The sequence below is a fragment of the Salvelinus fontinalis genome, chromosome 4, assembly GCF_029448725.1.
Source record: "Salvelinus fontinalis isolate EN_2023a chromosome 4, ASM2944872v1, whole genome shotgun sequence".
Taxonomy (NCBI): domain Eukaryota; kingdom Metazoa; phylum Chordata; class Actinopteri; order Salmoniformes; family Salmonidae; genus Salvelinus; species Salvelinus fontinalis.
Window position 1 is genome coordinate 36711261 of NC_074668.1, and position 26359 is coordinate 36737619.

The 26359-nt window shown below is 46.4% G+C and overlaps 3 protein-coding genes across 3 annotated transcripts; 2 read left to right on the forward strand and 1 right to left on the reverse strand.

Annotated features, from left to right (window-relative positions):
* Positions 1-9: 9 nt before the first annotated feature.
* Positions 10-2674, reverse strand: srrd (SRR1 domain containing). Its single transcript, XM_055919983.1, has 7 exons — positions 2352-2674; positions 2158-2198; positions 1792-2003; positions 1422-1520; positions 1181-1332; positions 1059-1104; positions 10-934 (listed from the first exon to the last, which is right to left on the reverse strand). Exons 1-7 carry the CDS (start codon positions 2498-2500, stop codon positions 680-682), a joined length of 954 nt encoding a protein of 317 aa, XP_055775958.1. The 5' UTR covers positions 2501-2674; the 3' UTR covers positions 10-679.
* A 50-nt stretch (positions 2675-2724) lies between these two features.
* On the forward strand, positions 2725-10513 carry tfip11 (tuftelin interacting protein 11). The gene is made up of 15 exons (XM_055919981.1): positions 2725-2827; positions 3266-3484; positions 3628-3799; positions 3977-4145; positions 4271-4398; positions 7148-7309; positions 7426-7617; positions 7750-7929; positions 8058-8192; positions 8332-8438; positions 8601-8769; positions 8991-9234; positions 9461-9603; positions 9758-9923; positions 10023-10513. The coding sequence occupies exons 2-15, from the start codon at positions 3276-3278 to the stop codon at positions 10370-10372; spliced, it is 2526 nt and encodes an 841-aa protein (XP_055775956.1). The 5' UTR covers positions 2725-2827; positions 3266-3275; the 3' UTR covers positions 10373-10513.
* Positions 10514-11182: 669 nt separating this feature from the next.
* LOC129853670 (THO complex subunit 5 homolog) lies at positions 11183-25671 on the forward strand. The gene is made up of 20 exons (XM_055919984.1): positions 11183-11291; positions 15701-15815; positions 16027-16170; positions 16273-16386; positions 19592-19689; positions 19812-19958; positions 20065-20179; positions 20462-20594; positions 20848-20925; positions 21092-21138; positions 22064-22163; positions 23103-23211; positions 23288-23389; positions 23507-23603; positions 23706-23817; positions 24275-24378; positions 24613-24700; positions 24849-24964; positions 25112-25302; positions 25392-25671. Exons 2-20 carry the CDS (start codon positions 15723-15725, stop codon positions 25453-25455), a joined length of 2052 nt encoding a protein of 683 aa, XP_055775959.1. The 5' UTR covers positions 11183-11291; positions 15701-15722; the 3' UTR covers positions 25456-25671.
* The last annotated feature ends 688 nt before the right edge of the window (positions 25672-26359 follow it).

Sequence of the window (26359 nt, forward strand, 5' to 3'; positions counted from 1 at the left end):
GCAGTCTGGTAATTGTTCTTTTTTGTTTATTCTTCCTCCAAATTTGATAACATACATACATTCCACAGATCAACAAACACATTCAGGTCCGCAGCACTCACACACTTCTGCCAGATTTTCCGACTGTGGAAGTGAATCAGACTTGGCTTACGTCCAGTATCCACCATCCTATCCAGGGTTTTTCCTGGATTAAAAAGGGGCTTAGGGGTGGGCGTGGTTTGCTGTAGTAGTGAGCACAGATGACCGTCGGCGTGGCTACATTTTAGAGGACCCTATCTTGGTGCTGTATCGAAAAGTAAGACATTTCCTGCAATTCTATATATTCTGCCATGGAGCTGAGAGAAAATGTTGCAGTTTTAAAGCTAGTTTCCTGCAATTATATGCATTTCACCATGGATAATGCTGTGTTCTTTTGTTCAAACATAATAACAAAAGGAATACTGCTAAATTCATTGTTTTGGGAATTTTCAATTCTCCCTGTCTAGCTTTTATTTTGGTGATTGTTAGTTCTCAAAGATTATATTATTAAAAAAATATATATGTTCATTGACTTTTCTACATACTTTATATCTAGTTTTAGTTTAAGTTTAAACTTAACGCGTTTTTCCACTCTGAAAATAAATTTACCCCAAAAAGAAAATGTCCCACCAAAGGATTACAAGGGCAAAAAAAATCCTTGTTATTCTCTCATTTCACTGGGAACCACAGAGACCACAATGATTCCTTCATCCTCCACCTCTCTCATCTCTGGGGGCCTCTGTATGATCTCCAGATCGGGGCAGTGTTGGTATTGGGGCTCTGGTGCTTCCCCCCAGGTGGATTGTGGGAGGTTGCAGAGGCTGCTGGGCTTGAAGGTGATGAGGGCAGTGTCATTGAAGATGTCCAGGAGTCGGGACGGGCATGGAAGGGGCCACTCCTCACACACACACACAGCCTGACACACACAGGGGGGGTTAAGGGTCAAATACTTCCATAGACAGTGTAGCTATATGTAGCTACACTGCATTTCTATTGTATATCTATTTTCTAATGACACTGTACTTAGTTTCAAAGGATACGTGTGCTATGTAGCTGTAGTCTCTCTTGAGTTCTCTCTGAATCATCCTGAAGAAAAGACAATCGTTAGAGGATCACACACACATACACACACACACATACACACACACACCTACACACACACCTGTCCTGTATGCCTGCAAAGCTGTTTCCTATGATAGTCAGTAGAAGCAGTGCATCTCTACTCCAGTTCTTCCACAGCAGGTTGTTGTACAGAGCCTTCCCACAATGCATCAGGTAGAAAAGAGTTGGCCTCGACACTGCTCGCTTCCCCTCCTGATGACATCATACACATGAATACAATAGTACTTCATTAGTCCATCTCCAGAGACAAAAATTGTGTTCTGTATTTCTTCTACACACACCTCGTTCTCAGTCAGCACGGTGAGGCCAAGCTGTCTCAGTACCTCCATCTCCCCTGAGGAAAACACAGGGTCGTACACACTGCACTGCTCCATAGGGATCTAGACAGGAATACAGTATACATTACATACAGTATAGTACGGAATATAGGGTCGATTAAGGCAGCCCTCCACACCTCTCTGATTCAGAGGTGTTGGGTAAAATGTGGAAGACACATTTCAGTTGAATGCATTCAGTTGTACAACTGACTAGGTATCCCCCTTTTCCATTACACACTGCACTTCTTCATGGGAATCTAGAGTGGGACAGGAGGAATACAGTGAAGCCGTGTCTTTAGGCCGTGTCTTAGGTCTTGAGAGAGAGAGCGAGTACCTGTAGTGACTCCAGAATCAATAGCAGCATAGCTAGTTGGTAACGAGCTGTCACACAGGAAGAGAAGGAGCCCAGACCATAACACACACACTCCAGTGGGCCGCTAGGGGCCTCCCGGGCCCGGTCCCTACCCTCAGGTCCTGGGTCAGAGCCTGCTGCTGGGTCCCCTCCAACCTCTGGGGAGTCTGCCTTACCCACAGCCGTCAGTCGATCTGAGAAAGGAAGGAACTCTATTACCATAGTGTTTACACTTATCCAATTCTTTCAGGTTTAGTGTGTCGCTATTGGTAGAGGCTGGAAGTTATGGGACTGGCCAACTGGGACCGGATACGGAACAAGATTATCCATTCGAGTTCTGTTACGCACCTCTCCACTCAAACCAGAAGTCTGCACACCTCAGTTCAGCCCTACAGTGGAAGAAATAAAGCAACATAGTTATATTTGTGTCAACTGCTGTGATTAGATAGGCCTACTGTCCACCTTTGTACAATACAGTACATTGAATGACATATGGGAACAGTCAGGATAATCCTTGATTTTAATAGCTTTGTTCTTCTTACATGGTTTCTGTGATCCTTTGTTTGGTCCTGTCTGTGTCCACAGCGTCGGCGTGTCCAGGTTCATGACAGGCCGTGTGAGGAATCTTCCCTCTGCGGCCTGCTCCCTTCCGTCGCCGGGCCACCTGCCACTCCTCACCGCTGTTCGGCATCTGGAATAGTTCGCTTATCTACATCCACACAACAGCTCACCTAACCAACACAGATATTAGACTCATGAATTTATGATAATGATACTGTTACTAATTGTGTTATCGTAGGGAGAATTAATAAAACAAAAGTTAGTAGCTAGTATTTCTGGCAACACAAGGGGGACTGTTTTGAAAGTTACGCACGCAAACCCCTTTTGCTTCCGGTGTAATATTTGTCAAGGGGAAGTACTTGGGGTTTCGTCTTCGTTACAATGCTAGCTAGATAGCGGTACACATTGTCCATATATTTTTGCGTTCATCGATAGTTGCAACAACTGAGCAGTTCAGGTAAGTAATTAAGTTCAATTTACTTTCCTATACATGTAAATCGAGCTGGTCCCTCCAACAACGCATAGCCAGAGCAGGAAACCTGATGTCCCATGACGACGTTAGACTAACTTAGCTAGTTTGGTAGCTAGAATTAATATATAACTAGCTAACAATATATAGATCTAAATCAGCTTTATCAATGTCAACTTGTATATTCTGCATGCTAACAGGGTCATATCACTTCAGTTGTTTCGCCATAAAGCCTATGCCATAAAGCAAGCAAGTCCAGACAATAAATATCAAACGTTAACGTTACTACTTTCTAAAAAGTGTAGTCCATAGAATGTATAGTGTATGCGCAACCTACGTTTTAATCATCCATATGAGGAAGTGACTGGGTAATTTCTGTTAACTATTCCTTAACGATGAAGGCTTGAATAACTGTTTTCTTCTCAGAGACCCAGCCATGTCTATGTCCCACCTGTACGGACGGCAGGGAGAGGAGGAGGATGAGGGGGTGGAGGTAGAGAAGTTTGAGGTGACAGAATGGGACCTGGCCAATGAGTTTAACCCGGAGCGCCGAAGACACAGACAGACCAAAGAAGAGGCTGTCTATGGCATCTGGGCAGAGAGGGGAGACTCCGACGATGAGAGACCCAGCTTCGGAGGGAAGAGGTAGGAGGCTGGTTCCTGTACACTCCACCTGATAAAATGCTGATGACTAAACTACACACACATTCAGAAAGAGGAGACGGTGGCAGAGATGGATGTCACAATCTCATGGTCTTCATTGGGTCTGTGTCTACTCTTAATCCCAGGTCTAAGGACTACTCTGCCCCTGTGAGTTTTGTGAGTGCTGGGCTGCGCAAGTCTGCAGCAGAGGAGAAGCAACAGCAGCAGATAGGTGGAGGGTCAGATGACTCTGACAATGACAACACTCCTCCTGCCCAACCCCCACCCCGCGACACTGCACCTAAGAAACTGCAGACGGTAGGTGTGTGTGGTGTGTGTTTTATGGGACCTTGAAGGAGCATTAGGTTCTGTGAATCAAAGGTTCAACACAGACTCACGTATTAATGACCAATAGACAGAATTATTAGGAGGATTGATTTTTGTCGTACTTGCATGGTTAACTCTGTCTTAACCTCTTCTGTCTGATTTCTCCAGGGCGGTAATTTCCGTGGCAATAGCCAGTCCCAGAGGACAGGGTTTGCGGCCGGTATCCGAGCTGGAGGAGACTTGGGCACTTGGGAGAAACACACCAAGGGGATTGGCCAGAAACTCCTCCAGAAGATGGGCTATGTACCAGGGAAAGGACTGGGGAAGAATGCCCAGGGTGGGTATGCGAGAGAGAGCATGAGAAAGAGGGGAATTCTGCTAATTCTTCTGTTAAGGTTCAAATGTCCTCTGTCGAATGCTGCCTCTCTCCTCAGGTCTGACCTCTGAACCTTCTCTCCTAAGGTATTTTGAACCCCATCGAGGCAAAGCTTCGGAAGGGAAAGGGGGCGGTGGGCGCCTACGGCAACGAGAGAACCAAACAGTCACTACAGGACTTCCCTGTGGTTGACTCCGAGGAGGAGGAGGAGAAGGTAGCTCTCTCTTTCTGTTTCTCCCCATCCTCAACCACTTCTGTAGTCTGCGCACAGATCTGAAAGGAACTGGTTAGGTATAAACAATGCAGTGATGACCTTTCCACTATATTCCAGTCTCCTATTCGGTCCTTTTAGATTTGTGAGCACAACATCTGTACCTGGTTTAATGATGTATGCCTTTGCTCGCCTGAGGTAGAGTATCTCATGATAAGCTATAGACAACTCTAGGTAGATAGTGTGTTCATCTGTATTTTTCGTAGCTGTTTACATACCACCACAGACTGAGGCTGGCACTAAGACCGCACTCAATGAGCTGTATTCCGCCACAAGCAAACAGGAAAACGCTCACCCAGAGGCGGTGCTCCTAGTGGCCGGGGACTTTAATGCAGGGAAACTTAAATCGGTCTTTCTATCAGCATGTTAAATGTGCAACCAGAGGGAAAAAACTCTGGACCACCTTTACCCCCCACACAGCGATGCATACAAAGCTCTCCCTCGCCCTCCATTTGGCAACTCTGACCATAATTCTATCCTCCTGATTCCTGCTTACAAGCAAAAATGTAAGCAGGAAGCAACAGTGACTCGATCAAATAAAGAAGTGGTCAGATGACGCAGATGTTAAGCTACAGGACTATTTTGCTAGCACAGACTGGAACATGTTCCGGGATTCTTCCGATGACATTGAGGAGTACACCACATCAATCACTGGCTTTATCAATAAGTGCATCGAGGACGTCGTCCCCACAGTGACTGCCGCTTTCAAGGAGCGGGGCTCTAACCCGGAAGCTTATAAGAAATCCCACTATGCCCTCCGAACCATCAAACAGGCAAAGCGTCAGTACAGGACTTAGATCGAATCGTACTACACCGGCTCTGACGCTCGTCGGATGTGGCAGGACTTGCAAACCATTACAGACTAGAAAGGGAAGCACAGCCGAGAGCTGCCCAGTGACAGGAGCCTACTAGACGAGCTAAATTACTTCTATGCTCGTTTCTAGCAAATAACACTGAAACATGCATGAGAGCACCAGCTGTTCCGAGAAGACGGTGTGATCACGCTCTCCGCACCCGATGTGAGTAAGACCTTTAAACAGGTCAACATTCACAAGGCCGCAGGGCCAGACAGATTACTAGGACATGTACTGCAAGCATGCGCTGACCAACTGGCATGTGTCTTCACTGACATTTTCAACCTCTCCCTGTCTGACTCTGTAATACCAACATGTTGTAAGCAGACCACCATAGTCCCTGTGCCCGTGAACACTGAGGTAACCTGCCTAATTGACTACCGACCCGTAGCACTCATGTCTGGAGTCATGAAGTGCTTTGAAAGGCTGGTCATGGCTCACATCAACACCATTATCCCATAAACCCTAGACCCACTACAGTTTGCATAACGCCCTAACAGATCCACAGATGATGCAATCTCCATTGCACTCCACACTGCCCTTTCCCACCTGGACAAAAGCACCACATAGGACACCTATGTGAGAATGCTATTCATTGACTACAGCTCAGTATTCAACACCATAGTGCCCTCAAAGCTCATCAATAAGCTAAGGACCCTGGGACTAAATACCTCCCTCTGCAACTGGATCCTGGACTGCCTGACGGGCCGCCCCCAGGTGGTAAGGGTAGGTAACAACATCCGCTGCACTGATCCTCAACACAGGGGCCCCTCCTGTACTCCCTGTTCACTCATGACTGCACGGCCAGGCACGACTCCAACACCATTAAGTTTGCTGATGACACCACAGTGGTAGGCCTGATCACCGACGACGACGAGACAGCCTATGGGGAGGAGGTCAGAGACCTGGCCGTGTCGTACCAGGACAAAACCTCTCCCTCAACGTGATCAAGACAAAGGAGATGATTGTGGACTACAGGAAAAAGAGGACTGAGCACGCCCCCATTCTCATTGACGGGGCTGTAGTGGAGCAGGTTGAGAGCTTCAAGTTCCTTGGTGTCTACATCACCAACAAACTAACATGGTCCAAACACACACAGACAGTTGTGAAGAGAGCACGACAAAACCTATTCCTCCTCAGGAGACTGAACAAATTTGGCATGGGTCCTCAGATCCTCAAAAGGTTCTACAGCTGCACCATCGAGAGCATCCTGACGGGTTGCATCACTGCCTGGTATGGCAACTGCTCAGCCTCTGACCGCAAGGCACTACAGAGGGTAGTGCGTACGGCCCAGTAAATCACTGGGGCAAAGCTTCCTGCCATCCAGGACCTCTATACCAGGCGGTGTCAGAGGAAGGCCCTAAAAGTTGTCAAAGACTCCAGCCACCCTAGTCATAGACTGTTCTCTCTGCTACCGCATGGCAAGTGGAACTGGAGCGCGAAGTCTAGGTCCAAGAGGCTTCTAAACAGCTTCTACCCCCAAGCCATAAGACTCCTGAACATCTAATAAATGGCTACCCAGACTATTTGCATTGCCCCCCCCCCCCCCCCCCCCCCCCCCCAATTTTACAATGCTGCTACTCTGTATAGTCACTTCAATAACTCTACCTACATGTACATCGACTAACCGGTGCCCCTACACATTAACTCTGTACCGGTACTCCCCTCTATATAGTCTCGCTATTGTTATTTTACTGCTGCTCTTTAATTACTTTAATTTCTTATTCGTACTGCATTGTTGGTTAGGGGCTCGTAAGTAAGCATTTCACTGTAAGGGATATTCGGCGCATGTGACTAATACAATTTGATTTAACATACCTTTATCCCCCTTTTTCTAGGAGTTCCAGAGGGAGCTAGGTCAGTGGCGTAGGGACCCTGCAGGTGGTGGAGGGAAGAAGAAACCAAAGTATTCCTACAGGACTGTAGAGGAGCTGAAGGCTAAAGGCAAGCTAGCTGGACGGACCACACAGACACCCGCTGGAGAACTGGCTCAGGTCAAGGTGGGGGACACTTGCGCGCACACACACACAGTTACACATTTAAGTATCCAGAAACTGATTTAAACGCTTGAATTTTATAATTTAAGAAGAAAAAAATGCTCCCCCCCTCTCTCTAGGTGATAGATATGACAGGCAGGGAACAGAAGGTGTATTACAGCTACAGTCAGATGACTAACAAACTCAGTGTACCAGAGGAGGCTCCACTGAGCGTGGCCACACGTGAGCAGAAGACGTCTGGCTTTGCCCTGCCAGAGCTGGAACACAACCTGCAACTACTGATCGACCTGACTGAACAAGACATACTACAGGTAGCCCCTAACCCCTAGGATACACAACTTTCTGCTTCTGAGACGACACATCTCACCAATTACTATAACACTATTTCCAGAGAGTTCAGAAACTCATATAAACTCACAATATATTCCCCTGTCTGTCTGTAGTCCTCACGGCGTCTGCAGCATGAGCGTGATGTGGTGGTGACTCTAAGCCACGAGAGCTCCGGTCTGCAGACGAGGATCGGGACGGAACGGGATGCCATCCAGAGGCTAGAGGCAGTACTGCAGCTTGTGGATCGCTTTCAGAGCGGGGAGACTGCACCTGGGGTAGGACCCAGCCTGCAGGTACACACATGTTTGTGCTCTCTCAGGACAGGTCATTGTTGAAGATGGAGAATAACAGTGGTCCCAGTATTGAACCTTGTGGTACAAACTCTTCTTTATTGTATTTTACTCCGTCTTACTCTCTCTAGGAGTGTGCTGGCGTTTTTGAGACTCTACAGAGTGAGTTCTATGAGGAGTACAAGACTTTAGGTTTGGGAGATCTGGCTGCAGCTGTAGTACATCCACTACTCAGAGAGAAACTACGCACATGGGATCCTCTCAAGGTACACACACACACACACTCCCTTGCGTGCTCCACCTTTTAGTTGTGGAAGCACCACCAAGTGCATGAAAACACTTGCATGTACTCCTAGTTCATTCCACTCCTGCTGGAGTCCTGCTGTTTGTGCTGTTTGTCTGTAGGACAGTTCATATGGTCTGGAGGAGGTGGGTCAGTGGCGAGCCATCCTGGAGTCTGATCAGCTTCACCACGCCAACGCCCCTGAAGCACACATGGACCCCTACCACAGGTAAATCAATACCACTTCACACCTCAGAGGTGTGTGTCTGTGTGTGCACAGTGGGCAAGTGGGAAAAATACCAGAATGTCAAGCCTTATGCGAGTGAATATAACGTGTGTGTGTGTGTGTGTGTGTGTGTGTGTGTGTGTGTGTGTGTGTGTGTGTGTACAGGCTGCTGTGGGAGGTGTGGATCCCTGTGCTGCGAGTGTGTGTGTCGGGGTGGCAGCCTCGTATGGTAGGACCCATGGTGGACTGTGTGGAGGTCTGGGCCCCTCTGCTGCCCCTCTGGATACTAAACCACCTCCTGGAACAACTCCTCTTCCCCAGGCTGCAGAGAGAGGTAGAATCACACACGCATCAGCGCTATACCAGTGATACAAAGATGAAGTCTCGTGATGTGGTGCCAAGCTTTCTGTTAAGAAAGGAAGAAACAATTCACAACTGTAAAGTAGTTCGGTCTTGGTGGGGTAGCTCAAAGCGTCACTTTTTTCTACCCAGAACCATAAACATCATGAATGCACTCATATTACCCCCACTAACCCCACCCCTTCTCTTTCATAGGTGGATAGCTGGAACCCCCTGACCGACACAGTGCCCATCCACTCCTGGCTCCACCCCTGGCTGCCTCTGCTCCAATCACGTCTGGAGCCTCTCTACCCGCCCATCCGCAGTAAACTGGCCAATGCGCTGCAGCGCTGGCACCCGAGTGACGACTCTGCCCGCCTCATCCTCCAACCATGGAGAGACGTGTTCACGCCCGGTGCCTGGGAGGCCTTCATGGTCAAAAACATAATCCCTAAACTAGGTAAACATACACACACTTACCGTCAGTGGCCCCTGAAGCCAGCTGAATGACACTACGCTGTGCGTCCCAAATGTCACCCTCTTCCCAAGATAGTGCACTACTTTTGACAAATTCTGGTCATAAGTAGTGCACTATAAAGGACATGGGGTGCCAAAATGTGGACGCAGACAAATATTACTGGATAGTAGAACAGTAGTTTCTTACTTCCTACTCTCCTTCCCTATAGCTCTGTGTCTGGGGGAGCTGGTAATAAATCCTCACCAGCAGCAGATGGAGCCGTTCAATTGGGTGTTGGACTGGGAGGGCATGCTGTCTCCCTCCAGCCTCGTATCACTGCTGGACAAACACTTCTTCTCCAAGTGGCTACAGGTATGTATGTGTGTGAGAGCACAGAGGTTGTGCTTAATGACAATTGACTTACTCCTGATGTGTTTACCTGTGCTGTTTTTTTTTACCTAAATAGTCTGTAAATGTTCATAACTATGCAGAGATAATTGATTTGTGTGTTTGTCTGTTTGTGTAGGTGCTGTGTTCGTGGCTCAGTAACAGTCCTAACTATGAGGAGATTACAAAGTGGTACCTGGGCTGGAAGTCCATATTCAGTGATGCTGTTCTGGCTCAGCCACTCGTTAAGGACAAGTTCAACGAAGCTCTGGACATCATGAACCGCGCTGTCTCCTCTGGCCTTGGTTCGTATTACACACACACACAGTTCCAAACAACATGAATTGATCACCGACCTTTGGCATAGGTTAATATGATACGCACGCACCCTTCTCTTTCTGCAGGTGGGGGGTACATGCAGCCTGGTGCCCGTGAGAACATAGCATACCTCACACACACAGAGCGTCGTAAAGACTTCCAGTACGAGGCTCTGCAGGAGCGCCGGGATGCTGAGAGCGTGGCGCAGCGAGGCATCGGTGCCAGCCTGCCCACCAACTTCAAAGACCTGATCCAGACCAAGGCTGAGGAGAACAACATTGTCTTCATGCCGCTGGTTGCCAAACGCCACGAGGGCAAACAGCTGTACACCTTTGGACGTATCGTCATCTACATAGACAGAGGAGTGGTCTTCGTACAGGGAGAGAAGACCTGGGTCCCTACGTCCCTACAGAGTCTCATAGATATGGCCAAGTGATAGAGGGAGTACATAGAGATGGAGATAAGGTGAATGCTGTGTAGAGGCAGCACGCTTGTCATTTGTTTGTAATAAGTTTGATATTCAGCTGGTGATCACTGAAATATGTCATTGGAACCATGAATAAATGATTTGACTTTCTACATAAGTTATTTTTTGTTGTAGACTCACCGCTGCAAGCCAAGAGTATTCCTCGTAGGAGTTTAAATTACTTGGCTGTAAAATCACAATAGGCATTTTGGCTGACTGAAACCCATTTTTTTAACCTTTATTTAACTAGGAAAGTTAGTTAAGAACAAATTCTTGTTTACAATGATGGCCTAACCCGGATGACACTGTGCCAATTGAGCGCCGCCCTATAGGACTCCCAATCACAGCTGGTTGTGATACAGCCTGGATTTGAACCAGGGTGTCTGTAGTGACGACGCTAGCACTGAGATGCAGTGCATTAGACCGCTGCACAACTCGGGAGCCCTTATGTATGTTTGCCTACCTACCACTGTTGCACAACTTCTAGTGAGAAGAGAACTCCTGAGTGGCAAAGCGGTTTAAGACACTGCATCTCAGTGCTAGAGGTGACCCTACAGACCCTGGTTCAATTCCAGGCTGTCACAACCGGCCATAATTGAGTCCCATAGGGCGGCGCACAATTGGCCCAGTGTCGGCTGGGGCAGGCTGTTATTGTAAATAATTTGTTTTAATGGACTTGCCTAGTTAAATAAAGGTTAATTATTAAAGAAAATGAACTAGCTGAGGCGCGGGACTCCAGTACCCTAGATGGCGGTATGCCTCACTAATGTACCTGCTGCCGTGACCAACGAAGAAGACTGTTACCCATAGTACTTTGCGTTAACTGGAAACTACGAGCTAAATGGACAAATGAACCTTGATTTAGTTTTCCGTATTTTATATCGTTTTGGTGAGTATATTGTGTGTGGTGCCTGCAATATTTGTTATTACTACTTTGATAGCTAGCTTGTACATTTACTAACTTTAGCTAGCTAGCAACACCATCGTTCTAAAAAATATTTGCAATTTTGGCCAGATCATAGATATAGAGGACTCATCGTGGATAACTCATTTTGGCATGGACATAGTCACATATTGCCTGGAAACCCGATATTGAATTCTACGTCGGCAGCATTGAGCGTTTGAATCAGGAAAGTTTCCTAATGACCTCTACAAAGCCTTCACTTTACCTGTTGTCCGACCATGCGGTTGGCCCTTTTGGGATGTAAGGAATGTAAGACTAGCCACAGATTTGTAATTACATCAACTTTCAAAGCGCTGGGTGCAAGTGCGTTCAGAGTTATCATCTGAAGCATGCGCAGAAGTATGTAAACACGTGCACGGCGAATGCTTCAGTTGCTATAAATTTGAATGCATCAGAATCACAGCATTAATGCAAATTAATTACTTAAGAATCATATAATGTGATTTTCTATATTTTTGTTTTATATTCCGTCTCACAGTTGAAGTGTACCTATGATAAAAAATTACAGACCTCTACATGCTTTGTAAGTAGGAAAACCTGCAAAATCGGCAGCGTATCAAATACTTATTCTCTCCACTGTATATCCACAGTAAAATTAGTCCTATATCGACAACCTGAAAGGCCACTCAGCAAGGAAGAAACCACTGCTCCAAACCCACCATAAAAGAGCCAGTCTACGGTTTGCAACTGCACATGGGGACAAAGATAATACTTTTGGAGAAATGTCCTCTGGTCGGATGAAACAAAAATAGAACTGTTTGGCCATAATGACCATTGTTATGTTTGGAGGAAAAAAGGGGAAGCTTGCAAGCCGAAAACACCATCCCAAACGTGAAGCATGGGGGTGGCAGCATCATGTTGTGTGGGTGCTTTGCTGCAGGAGAGACTGGTAAATAGAAATAAATGGCTTCGTGAGGAAAGAAAATTGTGTAGATATATTGAAGCAACATCTCAAGACATCAGTCAGGAAGTTAAAGCTTGGTCGCAAATGGGTTTTCCAAATGGACAATGACCCCAAGCATACTTCCAAAGTTGTGGCAAAATGGCTTAAGGACAACAAAGTCAAGGTATTGGAGTGGCCATCACAAAGCTCTGACCCCAATCCCATAGGAAATTTGTGGGCAGAACTGAAAAAGCGTGTGCGAGCAAGGAGGCCTACAAACCTGACTCAGTTACACCAGCTCTGTCAGGAGGAATGGGCCAAAATTCACCCAACTTATTGTGGGAAGCTTGTGGAAGGCTACCCAAAACGTTTGACCCAAATTAAACAATTTAAAGGCAATGCTACCAAATACTAATTGAGTGTATGTAAACTTCTGACCCACTGGGAATGTGATGAAAGAAATAAAAGCTGAAATAAATAATTCTCTACTATTATTCTGACATATTACATTATTAAAAGAAAGTAGGGATCCTAACTGACCTAAGACAGGGAATTTTTACTTGGATTAAATGTCAGGAATTGTGAAAAACTGAGTTTAAATGTATTTGGCTACGGTGTAGGTAAACATCCGACTTCAACTGTACAAGTATTCAGACCCTTTACTCAGTACTTTGAAGCACATTTGGCAGCGATTACAGCTTCAAGTCTTCCTGGATATGACGCTACAAGCTTGGCACACCTGCATTTCAGGAGTTTCTCCCATTTCTTCTCTGCAGATCCTCTCAAGCTCTGTCAGGTTGGATGGGGAGCGTCGCTGCACAACTATTATTTGTTTTTTTCCAGAGATGTTAGATCAAGCTCTGGCTGGGCCACTCAAGGACATTTCAGAGACTTGTTCCGAAGCCACTCCTACGTTGTCTTGGCTGTGTACTTAGTGTCATTGTCTTGTTGGAAGTTGAGCCTTCGCCCCGGTCTGAGGTCCTGGGCACTCTGGAGCAGGTTTTCATCAAGTATCTCAGGACTTTGCGCCAATCATCCTTCCCTCGATCCTGACTAGTCTCCCAGTCCCTGCCGCCACCACCATGCTGCCACCACCACCATGCTTCACCGTAGGGATTGTGCCAGGTTTCCTCCAAAGGTGACGCTTAACATTCAGTCCGAAGTGTTCAGTATTGGTTTCATCAGACCAGAGAATCTTTTTTCTCATTGTCCGAGAGTCTTTAATGTGCTTTTGGCACATTCCAAGCGGGCTGTCATTTGCCTTTTACTTGCCTTTTACTGAGGCTTCCATCTGGCCACTCTACCATAAAGGCATGATTGGTGGAGTGTTGCAGAGATGGTTGTCCTTCTGGAAGGTTCTCCCATTTCCACAGAGGAACTCTGGAGCTCTCTGAGTGACCATCAGATTCTTGGTCACCTTCCTGACCAAATTTATTTATATAGCCCTTCTTACATCAGCTGATATCTCAAAGTGCTGTACAGAAACCCAGCCTAAAACCCCAAACAGCAAGCAATGCAGGTGTAGAAGCACGGTGGCTAGGAAAAACTCCCTAGAAAGGCCAAAACCTGAGAGGAACCAGGCTATGAGGGGTGGCCAGTCCTCTTCTGGCTGTGCTGGGTGGAGATTATAACAGAACATGGCCAAGATGTTCAAATGTTCATAAATGACCAGCATGGTCAAATAATAATAATCACAGTAGTTGTCGGGTGCAACAAGTCAGCACCTCAGGAGTAAATGTCAGTTGGCTTTTCATAGCCGATCATTCAGAGTATCTCTACCGCTCCTGCTGTCTCTAGAGAGTTGAAAACAGCAGGTCTGGGACAGGTAGCATGTCCGGTGAACAGGTCAGGGTTCCATACCTGCAGGCAGAACAGTTGAAACTGGAGCAGCAGCTTGACCAGGTGGACTGGGGACAGCAAGGAGTCATCATGCCAGGTAGTCCTGAGGCATGGTCCTAGGGCTCAGGTCCTCCAAGAGAGAGAAAGAAAGAGATTTAGAGAGAGCATACTTAAATTCATACAGGACACTGGATAAGACAGGAGAAGTACTCCAGATATAACAGACTGACCCTAGCCCCCCGACACAAACTACTGCAGCATAAATACTGGAGGCTTCTCCCAGACCAAGGCCCTTCTCCCCCGATTGCTCAGTTTGGCCGGACGGCCAGCTCTTGGAAGAGCCTTGGTGGTTCCAATCTTAAGAATGATGAAGGCCACTGTGTTCTTGGGGACCTTCAATGCTGTAGAAATGGTTTTGTACCCTTCCCCAGATCTGTGCCTTGAGACAATCCTGTCTCGGAGCTCTATTGACAATTCCTTCAAACTCATGGCTTGGTTTTTGCTCTGACATGCACTGTCAACTGTTGGACCTTATATGGACAGGTGTGTGCCTTTCCAAATCATGTCCAATCAACTGAATTTAATAAAGGTGGACTCCAATCAACTCGTAGAAACATCTCACGGATGATCAATGGAAACAGGATGCACCTGAGCTCAATTTCAAGTCTCATAGCAAAGGCTCTAAATGCTTATGTAAATAAGATATTTTAGTAATTTTTTGTTGACATTTGCAGAAATGTCTAAAAACCTGTTTTCACTTTGTCCCAATGGGGTATTGGAAAGAAAAAAACATACATTTAATCATTTTTAGAATAGGGCTGTAACAATGTGTAAAAAAGGGGTCTGAATACTTTCCGAATGCACTGTAAATCTGACTTTATTCATGTGAGTAATCCAGGAATGTTACGTGTTAATTGACACGAACGTCAATGGCAAAATTTCTTCTGATCTCCTCCTCACCACTATTGCCATTGAGGGTTTCCACCATGCTTCCGTTGTCAACTGGGTGGGGATTTCTATAGGTTGTACAGACACTATAATGGCACAGATATAAAGGCAAGTGCTCTATCTCTATGGGCCAGAGATGCAGTACTTATGAGATAGGAATCTCCATTGGATTTGAATTAATCCCCATTATGTACGTTGCCCGTACATTGTCAATGGGCTGTGCAGTGTATTCTGGGTACAATCCTGCAAAGAAAGCACTCCTTCAAGAAGTGAATGGGAGTCAATTGGGTGCAAGCACAAAAACCCAACATGAGCATGAATTACGTGAACTAGAAGCTCAACATTACAAATATTTTCTGAGATTAGAGATAATTAATTCTCTGTAATGTCACGATTTCAAAGCTATACGACATGTACTTTCGAGGAGAATATGCATGTTTCTCGACTATCTCGTACTTTTAAATGGATTGTGTGACGATTATCTTAGCAACTGCGTTACGCAGCATGACAATGAACGTGATTGGTTGACAGTCTGCTGGGTGGGGCGTTATACGTTTCTCCGTTCATTGGCCACTGGGATTCCTATCTCCTCCTTTCTCCAATATCTCTGTCGTGCCTAGCGTATCTAGCTAGCTTTCTATATTAATATGTTTTCTGTATTTAGTGTCCTCTGACGTTCACAAGCCATGTCTGACGCCCTGAAGAAGCGCAAGTCGAAAGTGCTCCGCAGCGAGACGGGAACACCGGAGGGGAAATGCGGCCGCGGAGAGGGGGACCAGGTGAGCACTAGTCTCTCTAGACAGACGGGTTTCCTTCCACAATATACCAATGGTGCTGTTGTCTGGGTTTTCAAAACTAGGTGAGCAAAGGAGTGGACAGCAGATACGGGTGGGCGGGCGCAAGTTGAGAACTGTAGGACGAGGGGAGGCAGAGGAGTATAGAGAGAGGAGGGGAGGGAGCGTTACTGAAATTGACTGTGTGTGTTTTCAGGACATACGTGTGTACAGTGAGGAGGTGGAGCTGGATGGCAGGGACCCTGAAGAGGACTACCAGCAGTATAAACTGACCTGTGAAGCTCTGGCAAAACTGATGAACGACATCCAGGAGCTGAAAGCCAACGGTGCCAAGGATGGGGTGAGACACACCGTCAGAAAATGAGTGTCCTATACAATCAGACGCTACTCTGTCTTTTAAGCAAATTGCTCTGACCCACATGATGTCTGCCCTTCCCTCCAGTGTGCTGAGGTAGAGGAGAAGAGGATGCAGAGCTGTATCCACTTTATGAGCCTGAAGAAACTCAACCGCCTGGCTCACATGAGACTGAAGAGGGGGAGAGACCAAACACATGAGGTACATATACAGTGAGGTCCAAAGGTATTTGGACAATAGCAAGGTTTCCATCCAGTTGGCGACAAATTGTCATGCGAATATTGTAGAATCCACATAAAGAAAATACGCTTATTTTCCAATCAGGAGTGGGTTGACACCAAATGCACTTGTTGCGGGTAAAAATCAGTGCATGATGACTTATTGAACACAATGTACTTTTTCACTTAAAAATCTAAAGTTCAATGTGTTACCATCACATTTTCAACTATACAGATACACGACATGGACAAAAGTGTGTGAACACCTGCTCGTCGAATATCTCATTCCAAAATCATGGGCATTAATATAGAGTTGAGCCCCCCGTTTGCTGTTATAACAGCCTCCACTCTTCTGGAAAGGCTTTCCACTAGATGTTGGAACATTGCTGCTGGGACTTGCTTCCATGCAGCCACGAGCCGTAGTGAGGTAGGGCACTGGTGTTGGGTAATTAGGCCTGGCTCGCAGTCGGCGTTCAAATTCCTCCCAAAGGTGTTCGATGAGGTAGAGGTCAGGGCTCTGTGCAGGCCATTCAAGTTCTTCCACACTGATTTCGACAAACCATTTCGTATGGACCTTGCTTTGTGCACAAGGGCATTGTCATGCTGGAACAGGAAAGGGACTTCCCCAAACTGTTGCCACAAAGTTGGAAACACAGAATCGTCTAGAATGTCCAGAATCGTCTATGCTGTAGCGTAAAGATTTCCCTTCACTGGAACTAAGAGGCCTAGCCCAAACCATGAAAAACAGCACCTGACCATTATTCCTCCTCCACCAAACATTACAGTTGTCACTATGCATTCGGGCAGGTAGCGTTCTCCTAGAATCCGCCAAACCCAGATTCTTCCGTCCGACTGCCAAATAACTTATTTCCACTGCTCCAGAGTCCAATTGCGGCGAGCTTTACACCATTCCAGCCGACGCTTGGCATTGCGCATGGTGATATTAGACTTGTGTGTGGCTGCTCGGCCATGGAAACCCGTTTCATGAAGCTCCTGACAAACAGTTCTTGTGCTGATGTTGCTTCCAGAGGCAGTTTGGATCTCGATAGTGAGTGTTGTAACAGAGGACAGGCCGTTTTTAAGTGCTACGCGCTTCAGCGTTTTGGTACCCTTCCCCAGATCTGTGCCTCAATACAATCCTGTCTCGGAGCTCTACAGACATTTCCTTTGACCGCATGGCTTGTTTTTTTTCTCTGACATGCACTGTCAACCGTGGGACCTTATATAGACCGGTATTTGCCTTTCCAATTTTTTTTCTTTTATCTTTCATTTAACTAGGCAAGTCAGTTAAGAACCAATTCTTATTTTCAGTGGGTTAACTGCCTTGTTCAGGAGCAGAACGACAGATTTTTTAACCTTGTCAGCTCGGGTATTCGATCTTGCAACCTTTCGGTTACTTGTCCAACGCTCTAACCACCTGCCTTACATTGCGCTCCTACTTGTTACGCGAGGGCAGCAAGAAGCCAAGGTAAGTCGCTAGCTAGCATTAAACTTATTAAAAAAACAATCAATCTTTACAATCACTAGTTAACTACACATGGTTGATGATACTACTAGTTTATCTAGCGTGTCCTGCGTTGCATATAATCGATGCGGTGCCTGTTCATTTCTCATCAAATCACAGCCTACTTCGCCAAACGGGTGATGATTTAGCATTGTCGTTGCACCAAACCTAAACATCAATGCCTTTCTTTAAAATCAATACACAATTATATATTTTTAAACCTGCATATTTAGTTAATTTTCCCTGCTAACATGAATTTCTTATAACTAGGGAAATTGTGTCACTTCTCTTGCGTTCCGTGAAAGCAGTCAGGGTATATGCAGCAGTTTGGGCCGACTGGCTCGTTGCGAACTGTGTGAAGTCCATTTATTCCTAACAAAGACTGTAATTAATTTGCCAGAATTGTACATTATTATGACATAACATTGAAGGTTGTACAATGTAACAGCAATATGTAGACTTCGGGATGCCACCTGTTAGATAAAATACGTAACGGTACCGTATTTCACTGAAAGAATAAATGTTTGCCTTTCGAAATGATAGTTTCCAGGTTTGACTCGTATTTCTTTGTGTTATTATGTTATAATTAAGTCTATGATTTGATAGAGCAGTCTGACTGAGCGATGGTAGGCAGCAGCAGGCTCGTAAGCATTCATTCAAACAGCACTGTAGTGCGTTTGCCAGCAGCTCTTCGCTGTGCTTCAAGCATTGAGCTGTTTATGACTTCAAGCCCATCAACTCCCAAGATTAGGCTGGTGTAACCGATGTGAAATGGCTAGCTAGTTAGCGGGGTGCGCGCTAATAGCGTTTCAAATGTCACTCACTCTGAGACTTGGAGTAGTTGTTCCCCTTGCTCTGCAAGGGCCGCGGCTTTTGTGGAGCGATGGGTAACGATGCTCAGAGGGTGGCTGTTGTCGATGTGTTCCTGGTTCGAGCCCAGGTAGGGGCGAGGAGAGGGACGGAAGCTATACTGTTACACTGGCAATACGAAAGTGCCTATAAGAACATCCAATAGTCAAAGGTATATGAAATACAAATGGTATAGAGAGAAATAGTCCTATAATAACTACAACCTAAAACTTCTTACCTGGGAATATTGAAGACTCATCTTAAAAGGAACCACCAGCTTTCATATGTTCTCATGTTCTGAGCAAGGAACTTAAACGTTAGCTTTTTTACATGGCACATATTGCACTTTTACTTTCTTCTCCAACACTTTGCTTTTGCATTATTTAAACCAAATTGAACATGTTTCATTATTTATTTGAGGGTAAATAGATTTTATTGATGTATTATATTAAGTTTTAACAAGTGTTCATTCAGTATTGTTGTAATTGTCATTATTACAAATTCATTTTAAAAATCGTCCGATTAATCGGTATCGGCTTTTTTTGGTCCTCCAATAATCGGTATCGGCATTGAAAAATCAGAATCGGTCGACCTCTAGTAATTTCTAAACGGTTCCCCAGATATGGATGACAGTACCCTCAAATTAAAGCTGACAGTCAACACTTTAACCTCATAGTCATGTGCTGGAGTAAGAGCCAAAACATCAGAACATTTGTCACTGTCCAAATACTTTTAGACCTCACTGTATATACACTTTCACACGTAACGTTTTCAAAAACCCTCTACACACCCACAGAAAGCATCTAACACCCCTTCCTCCCCTCTCTCCCTCCAGGGCAAGCAGAGAGTGGATGTGTTGCACCTGCAGCTCCAGAACCTGCTCTATGAGGTCATGCACCTGCAGAAGGAGATCAGCAAGTGTCTGGAGTTCAAGTCAGTACTATTGGAGGGGATCCAATTCACATTTTCTCCAAGTTTGAAGGGCTAAGTCCAGGAATGAGAAGCTTCGAGAGTACTGCGCTTTTCTAAGTTGTTGATTTTGTGTGTGTGTCCAGGTCTAAACATGAGGAGATAGATCTGGTGAGTGTAGATGAGTTCTACCAGGAGGCCCCCCCTGAGATCTCCCGCACCTCCCTCACTAAGGACGACCCCCACCAACTCACACTGGCCAGGTTGGACTGGGAACTGGAGCAGAGGAAGAGGTGCCACATACACTGAGACACTGTTGTTCCTCTGTAGGTTGCCTAAGCAGTACATGAACTCCCACTTTTCTCTGGGCACTTTTTGTGTGTGTGTGTGTGTGTGTAGGCTGGCTGAGCAGTACAAGGAGTCTCTGTCCAGTAAGGAGAAGATCCAGAAAGGCATTGAGGTGAAGAAGGAACACCTGAGTTCTCTACAGCCTGGACTCAACGCTATCATGCAGGTAACACACACACTCTCTCACACCCCCTAGAACCTGGACGCAATGCGATTACACAGGTACAATGAAGCAAAGTGAACTTAAATATCCCTGGAAGCCATAGCAGCATTCAATTGACAGAACAACACCAGTCCCACAGAGCTTTTACAAGTCCAGGTTTCTGACTGGTATGGATGGCTGGACTTGTGCATGATAACACACACTGCAGGCAGGGCCTTCTGAAATGGCCTTGTACCCAGAATGTGACCTACCAGGCCTGAAACCTAAACATGTCTCACTCCTCAGGCATCCCTCCCGGTTCAGGAGTACCTGTCAATGCCGTTTGAACAGACCCAGAGACAGACAGAGATCGCCCGCCACCTTCCCCCCTCTCTCTACGTCCTCCTGGTACAGGCCAGCGCTTACGGACAGGCCTGCGGTGAGTGTTTTTGTATGTTTACTTACATTTTGTGAAAAGTTTGATCATATGCACCCTCCTTAAACTTTAGGCGCTGGGCTAGTAAAGGATGCTTGTAAAGAACAGGAAGGCCCGCACACTGTTTATGCTCCCAGTTCACCGCTTTATTGACGACGTATCAATCCAAAACGGATCTTCGTTAGCTTCTTTACTTTCTTGTGAACAGAAGTCCGAGGACATGTGGTTTTCATGTTTGTATTTGTGTGTGTTTCAGATAAGAGCCTGAGTGTGTCCATCAGTGGAGACGTGGACGAGGCTAAAGCTCTGTCTAAACCTCCAGAGGACTCCCAGGGTAAGACTGCAGCATGCCTGGCTGCCTGTTAATGACTACTGTGTGTTCGACAGGGCAGTGATTAAATACAGAACGCTCTGTGTGTATTTTTTGACGGGGCAGTGGTGAATTAGAGAATAGTGTGGGCATTGAAGTGTGTGTGTTCTGATTTGTCTCTCCTCTCTAGATGATGATTCTGGTGATTCTGATGCAGAGGAGGAGCAGGAGAAGACGGTCTGTCCCACACCATGCTGCCACTAGAGGCCCTTCTAATACCATTCTGTACACACATACACACACACATCAGTGTCACAGAGTTCACCTCTCCTCTACACACATTGTCCCAACAACCTCTGCTGACACACACACACACAATGTTATAGCAGACAGGGAAAGGAGGTCTATTGATCGCTTCCTGACAGGTGCCATGTGGTGGGTTCTGGGAAGCATGGATAAGATGGGTCACTGTAACCCAAGCCCACCCGCAGTTGGCAGTCATACTCTACTCCTCACACACACCTTACACACTCCGACACATACAGCCAAGCTTTTCTTATAATTTATTTATTTATTCATATTTTTGCTGAAGACAACTGTCCGTCTGTGATTTGCCTGGTCACATTACTGCTGCTCTGTCACTACACTTCAGCTGACCCTCCCTCCCTCCCTTCATCTAGTCTTTCTCTCTGAAATAATTCTGAGGTGAAGGGCAAGCCAAGGTTAACTCTGTCCTCCTATAGCTGGCTGCAATGATAGATCTGTTGGGTTTCTAGATTGTGTCCCAAAGAGCACCCTATTCCCTATATAGTGCACTATTTTAGACCAGGGCCAGACATCCGTACATCTGATTAATTAAGCAATAATGCATGAGGGGATGTGGTATATGGCCAATATACCACGGCTAAGGGCTGTTCTTGTATTGGCCATATACCACAAACCCCTGAGGTGCCTTATTGCTATTATAAACTGGTTACCAACGTAATTAGAGCAGTACAAATATTTTCTGGGGTCATACCTGTGATGTGCGGTCTGATATACCACAGCTGTCAACCAATCAGCATTCAGAGCTCGAACCACCCAGTTTATAATGAGCAGTAGAACATGATGGCATGATAAAATACTAATGGTAATACTCCCCCATTTGTATGTCTGTCTGTAGAAGAGGAGGCGACCTACTACAGGTGGTCAGCTGGATGATAAGAGACGTGAGATGCTGAAGAGACACCCTCTCTCTCTTTGCCTGGACCTCAAATGCAAAGGTACACACATACTGTTCCTGCTTCTCAGTCTCCCTGGGACAGTAGAGAGGCTCATTCAGCGCTATATGATAGGACTGTTAGGAACTGATATTAATCGTGCTGATGAGGATTCTGTGGACAGTGTATATGATGATAAATAGGTGGGTTCTTGTATTTGTCCTATTTCGATTATGTTTTGGAGCTTAGATGACAGTAAATAAACTGTTCTTGTCCAATGGGCAATGACATCACTACAGAGGTTACACAAGGTCACCTCTCCTCTCCTGCCTCTGCAGTCAGACAGAACCCAATGACACCCTGAGAGACTGACGCACACACTGCTTTTAATGCAGCAAACAGCCCAAAACTGCCCGTGGTTTAGAGGACAACGGAGAGAGCAAGAGGAGGCTGATGAAAATATGTTGAGAATAAGGTGTGACTGCTGCAGCCCTACATTGCTGCAGCCCGACACTGCTGCCAGCTCCACCTACACGCACTGTCCGCGCCCGCCTATCAGTGGATGGATGAAGTTATGCCTGCAATGCTGAACATCCTCCTCCTTCTCCACCCCCCCCTCCCTCTTCTCATCTCCATTTCCTTTCTTCCGCCCCTCGTCTTCTCCCCCTGTCAGCAGGGTATAAACAGTCCCTCTCCTTGGCTCAACCTGTCCTATAAACCTACCTGCACAGTAGCACTACGTGGCAGACTGGGGCAGTGACACCATGACATCATACTATACATTGTACTATATAATTAAGTGTCAATTTACACTGAGATGACTGTTGCAGGTGGAACCTTTTGGCAGAGAGGCAATTTACAGTCCACAGTACATAGATGGCATCACGCTCACATAGACACGCGTCTCATCTCCCTGTTTGCCGAATAGAATATATATATATGTAGTAGATGGCATCATGCTCACAGACAGACCCAGTGAACCTCCTCTCTCTGTGTCTCTAGACGGCAGCGTGCTGCATCTGTTCAACTACTACCTGATGAACCTGAACATCATGACTGTCAAGGCCAAAGTCTCCACCGCCACAGACCTCACTGGAGCCATCAGCGCAGGGTACGTGTCAGCGACCCGTGTTTGTGGAGTTTGGAGTGTGCGACTTGTGCTGTAACAATTGTGTTCTCTCTCTCAGGGAGCTGTTAAATTCCGACACGCTGCTCAACTGCCTGTATGCCAATGACCAGGGCCGCGAGACACCCAACCCCGCTAACCGTTACCAGTTTGATAAAGTGGGGTATGGATGCTTCCCTAACGCCGGACACCCGTATTGTACAGTTGCTTCAGTATCAATACAGATATTGTTTGATGATTGTAGGATCAGTTTGGCTGATTATGTTGTGTTTTCTTGCAGGATTAGTTCGTTTGGAGACTATGTGGCAGAGTTGGGTCATCCCTACCTGTGGGTGCAGAGTCTAGGAGGACTGCAGTTCCCCAGTGATGCCCCAGAGGTGTGTGTGGGTGGCCCTGCCGTTGTGTATAGTAAAATGGCTCCTGCTATGGGGTGTGCTTTCTGTGTGTGTCTATACCTGCTATGTATGTGTGTTTTTCAGGGTTTGCGTGCAGGCAGTTCTCTTAGTGCCAGTCACATGGAAAGCACCATGAAGCTGCTGAGAGGACGAGTCCAGTCACGTCTGGCCCTGCACAAACAGTTCTCCTCACTAGGTACACACACATCTGGCCTTGCACAAACAGTTCTCCTCACTAGGTACACACACATCTGGCCTTGCACAAACGGTTCTCCTCACTAGGTACACACACATCTGGCCTTGCACAAACGGTTCTCCTCACTAGGTACACACACATCTGGCCTTGCACAAACGGTTCTCCTCACTAGGTACACACACATCTGGCCTTGCACAAACGGTTCTCCTCACTAAGGACACACACATCTGGCCTTGCACAAACGGTTCTCCTCACTAGGGACACACACATCTGGCCTTGCACAAACGGTTCTCCTCACTAGGGACACACACGTCTGGCCTTGCACAAACGGTTCTCCTCACTAGGGACACACACGTCTGGCCCGGCATAAACAGTTCTACTCACATTTCTCATCTCTGGCTACACACACAGACAAAATAACTCCTGCATGCTGTTGGTATTGTTTGTCTGGTTTCAGAGCACAGTATAGTTCCAGTGTCCACGGAGTGCCAGCACCTGTTCCCTGCTAAGGTTCTCTCCCGCCTGGCTCGCTGGACAACCATGTCACATCAGGAGTACACAGTAAGACACGCACAACCTCCCGTTTTGTTTCATCTCGCTACGCAATCGAGGAGTACACAGGAAGCGCACAAACTTGACTACAACTCAACCTCACACTCACTATAACTTCTGGCTCTCATTGGAGCTGCGGTGAAAATGGTGTTACTATAAAAAGCATTGTATAAAACAAGGCGGTTTAATTAAGTAAAACGTATACTGGTGGCTTACTTTTCTTTGTGTGTTCTATCTCTCTAGAATCTGTCGTTCACGCAGCATGTGTCAGACGCAGGTCTGGCTCGGGAAACTGACCTGTTCTTCATGGCTGTGGTGGAGAGAGGAACAGGTAAAGATCAGGGCCCAAAGTGATGCTTCACTACTTAATATATGAAGACATTCCTGAAGAAATGGAGGCCTCTCTCTTTGCTTTGTTTTGACCATAAGATTCCTTAGAAAAGTCTGGAACCATAAGCTATCTCTCCTTCCCCCCTCAGCTCGTCTTCAGGCTGCAGTGGTGTTGAACCCCCGCTATCCAGAAATCTCTCCTCTGTTTGCTCTTTCACTCAGCTGGAAGGGCGAGTGCAGCGGACGTACAGATGACAACCTTAGAGTGAGTGTAAACACACACACACACACATCACACACTGAATATGAGACTCTAACCCAGGGGAGGATCTCTATATTCTATTATGTCCTTTGATGTCACTGGTTAGTCATGCACACCGGCTGTGACTGACATGTGTAACCGCTCCCCCAGGCCATGGAGAGTGAGGTGAATGTGTTTAAGTCAGAGCTCCAGGGGCCCCGCCCAGGGCACCAGCTGCTAACCAATCAGGTGGCTCGTCTGTGTGTCTGTCTGGACGTATACCTGGAGACCGACGGACAGGATGACAGCGTGGAGGGACCACGGGAGTTTCTCAGAGAGAAGATGTGTCTACGCACCGTAAGGTACACACACACACACGTACGCGCGTACACACACACACACTCCTTTCTCAGTATTTCTGACAGCGTGTTTCTCTCTGGTTGTGTTTCAGGGGTCCGAACCGTCTGAAGCCGTTCAAGTACAACCACCCCCAGGGCTTCTTCAGTCACCGCTGACCTCCGCCTTAACCGCTATCCCTTCACCTCTTATATCTTACACCTGATTTCATAGCCCACCTCAGGGCTTCTTCAGTCATCCCTGACCTGTACCTTCTGCCACGTCCCTGCCCTCTTATCCCCCTCTCTTTTTTAATACAATGTAGTTTTGTCTGTTTTAGTTTCACACATTCTGTGTGTTGGTTGGACAATAAAAAGCTAGTGATTTTGTTTGAATCAGCAAGTTCTCTGCATTTTTTGTTATTCGCTGCTATGATTTATGTTCAGCTGTATTCTATCATGAATTACCTCTCCTTTCTTCCGCCTCTTTTAGCTATTGCATATTTCATTATCTCTCCCTGCCTTCCCTCTCTCCCTCTTGTTTTCTTTCCTCTGCATCGGATCACATTATTTTATGGCTTATATTATCTTGGCTCAGCACTTCTCTAAGCTGACTCATGCCCACTTGTTCTGGAAATACAGAGAATACATTATCACACACACACCTAAAAATGCGTTCTCTATCCTGTAGTTAGTGTAGTAAGAGCTGATAACAGGACTACTGGTGGACTGGATCACTGCTCTGGGTTTAAACGGACATTGGTGCAGCATCACAGAATGCCAGTAGCCCTCTCCCCTGCAGGACAAGCATTCCGCTGTTAGGATGTAGCCACTGTGTTTTTTGGGGCTCCTTATGCCATGATGATCATTCTGAGGACGTTTTTTGCTGCAGGTTGTCTCCTGTTAATACACAGTCATCCATCAGGCATAAAGAGATTACATTTTGCCATTACAACCCCAAGGAGAAACCTAATGATCATGAGGAAAGAATTCAAGGAGAAACGTAACGTTTATGGTGATATACAGTCAGAATTCAGGGCGATGCAGCATCTCTATGTCAACAGAGCAACTTCCTAAAGAAAGT

Coding starts and splice junctions, on each gene's coding strand:
- srrd (XM_055919983.1), bottom strand. CDS start 2,500: ATGCCGAACAGCGGTGAGGAGTGGCAGGTGGCCCGGCGACGGAAGGGA. Junction 1,521..1,791: donor TGATTCTGGAGTCACTACAG/GTACTCGCTCTC, acceptor ATTCCTGTCTAG/ATCCCTATGGAGCAGTGCAG. Junction 1,333..1,421: donor CCGTGCTGACTGAGAACGAG/GTGTGTGTAGAA, acceptor TGATGTCATCAG/GAGGGGAAGCGAGCAGTGTC.
- tfip11 (XM_055919981.1), top strand. CDS start 3,276: ATGTCTATGTCCCACCTGTACGGACGGCAGGGAGAGGAGGAGGATGAG. Junction 3,800..3,976: donor CACCTAAGAAACTGCAGACG/GTAGGTGTGTGT, acceptor TGATTTCTCCAG/GGCGGTAATTTCCGTGGCAA. Junction 9,235..9,460: donor AAACATAATCCCTAAACTAG/GTAAACATACAC, acceptor CCTTCCCTATAG/CTCTGTGTCTGGGGGAGCTG.
- LOC129853670 (XM_055919984.1), top strand. CDS start 15,723: ATGTCTGACGCCCTGAAGAAGCGCAAGTCGAAAGTGCTCCGCAGCGAG. Junction 19,690..19,811: donor AGCAAGTGTCTGGAGTTCAA/GTCAGTACTATT, acceptor GTGTGTGTCCAG/GTCTAAACATGAGGAGATAG. Junction 25,303..25,391: donor ATGTGTCTACGCACCGTAAG/GTACACACACAC, acceptor GTTGTGTTTCAG/GGGTCCGAACCGTCTGAAGC.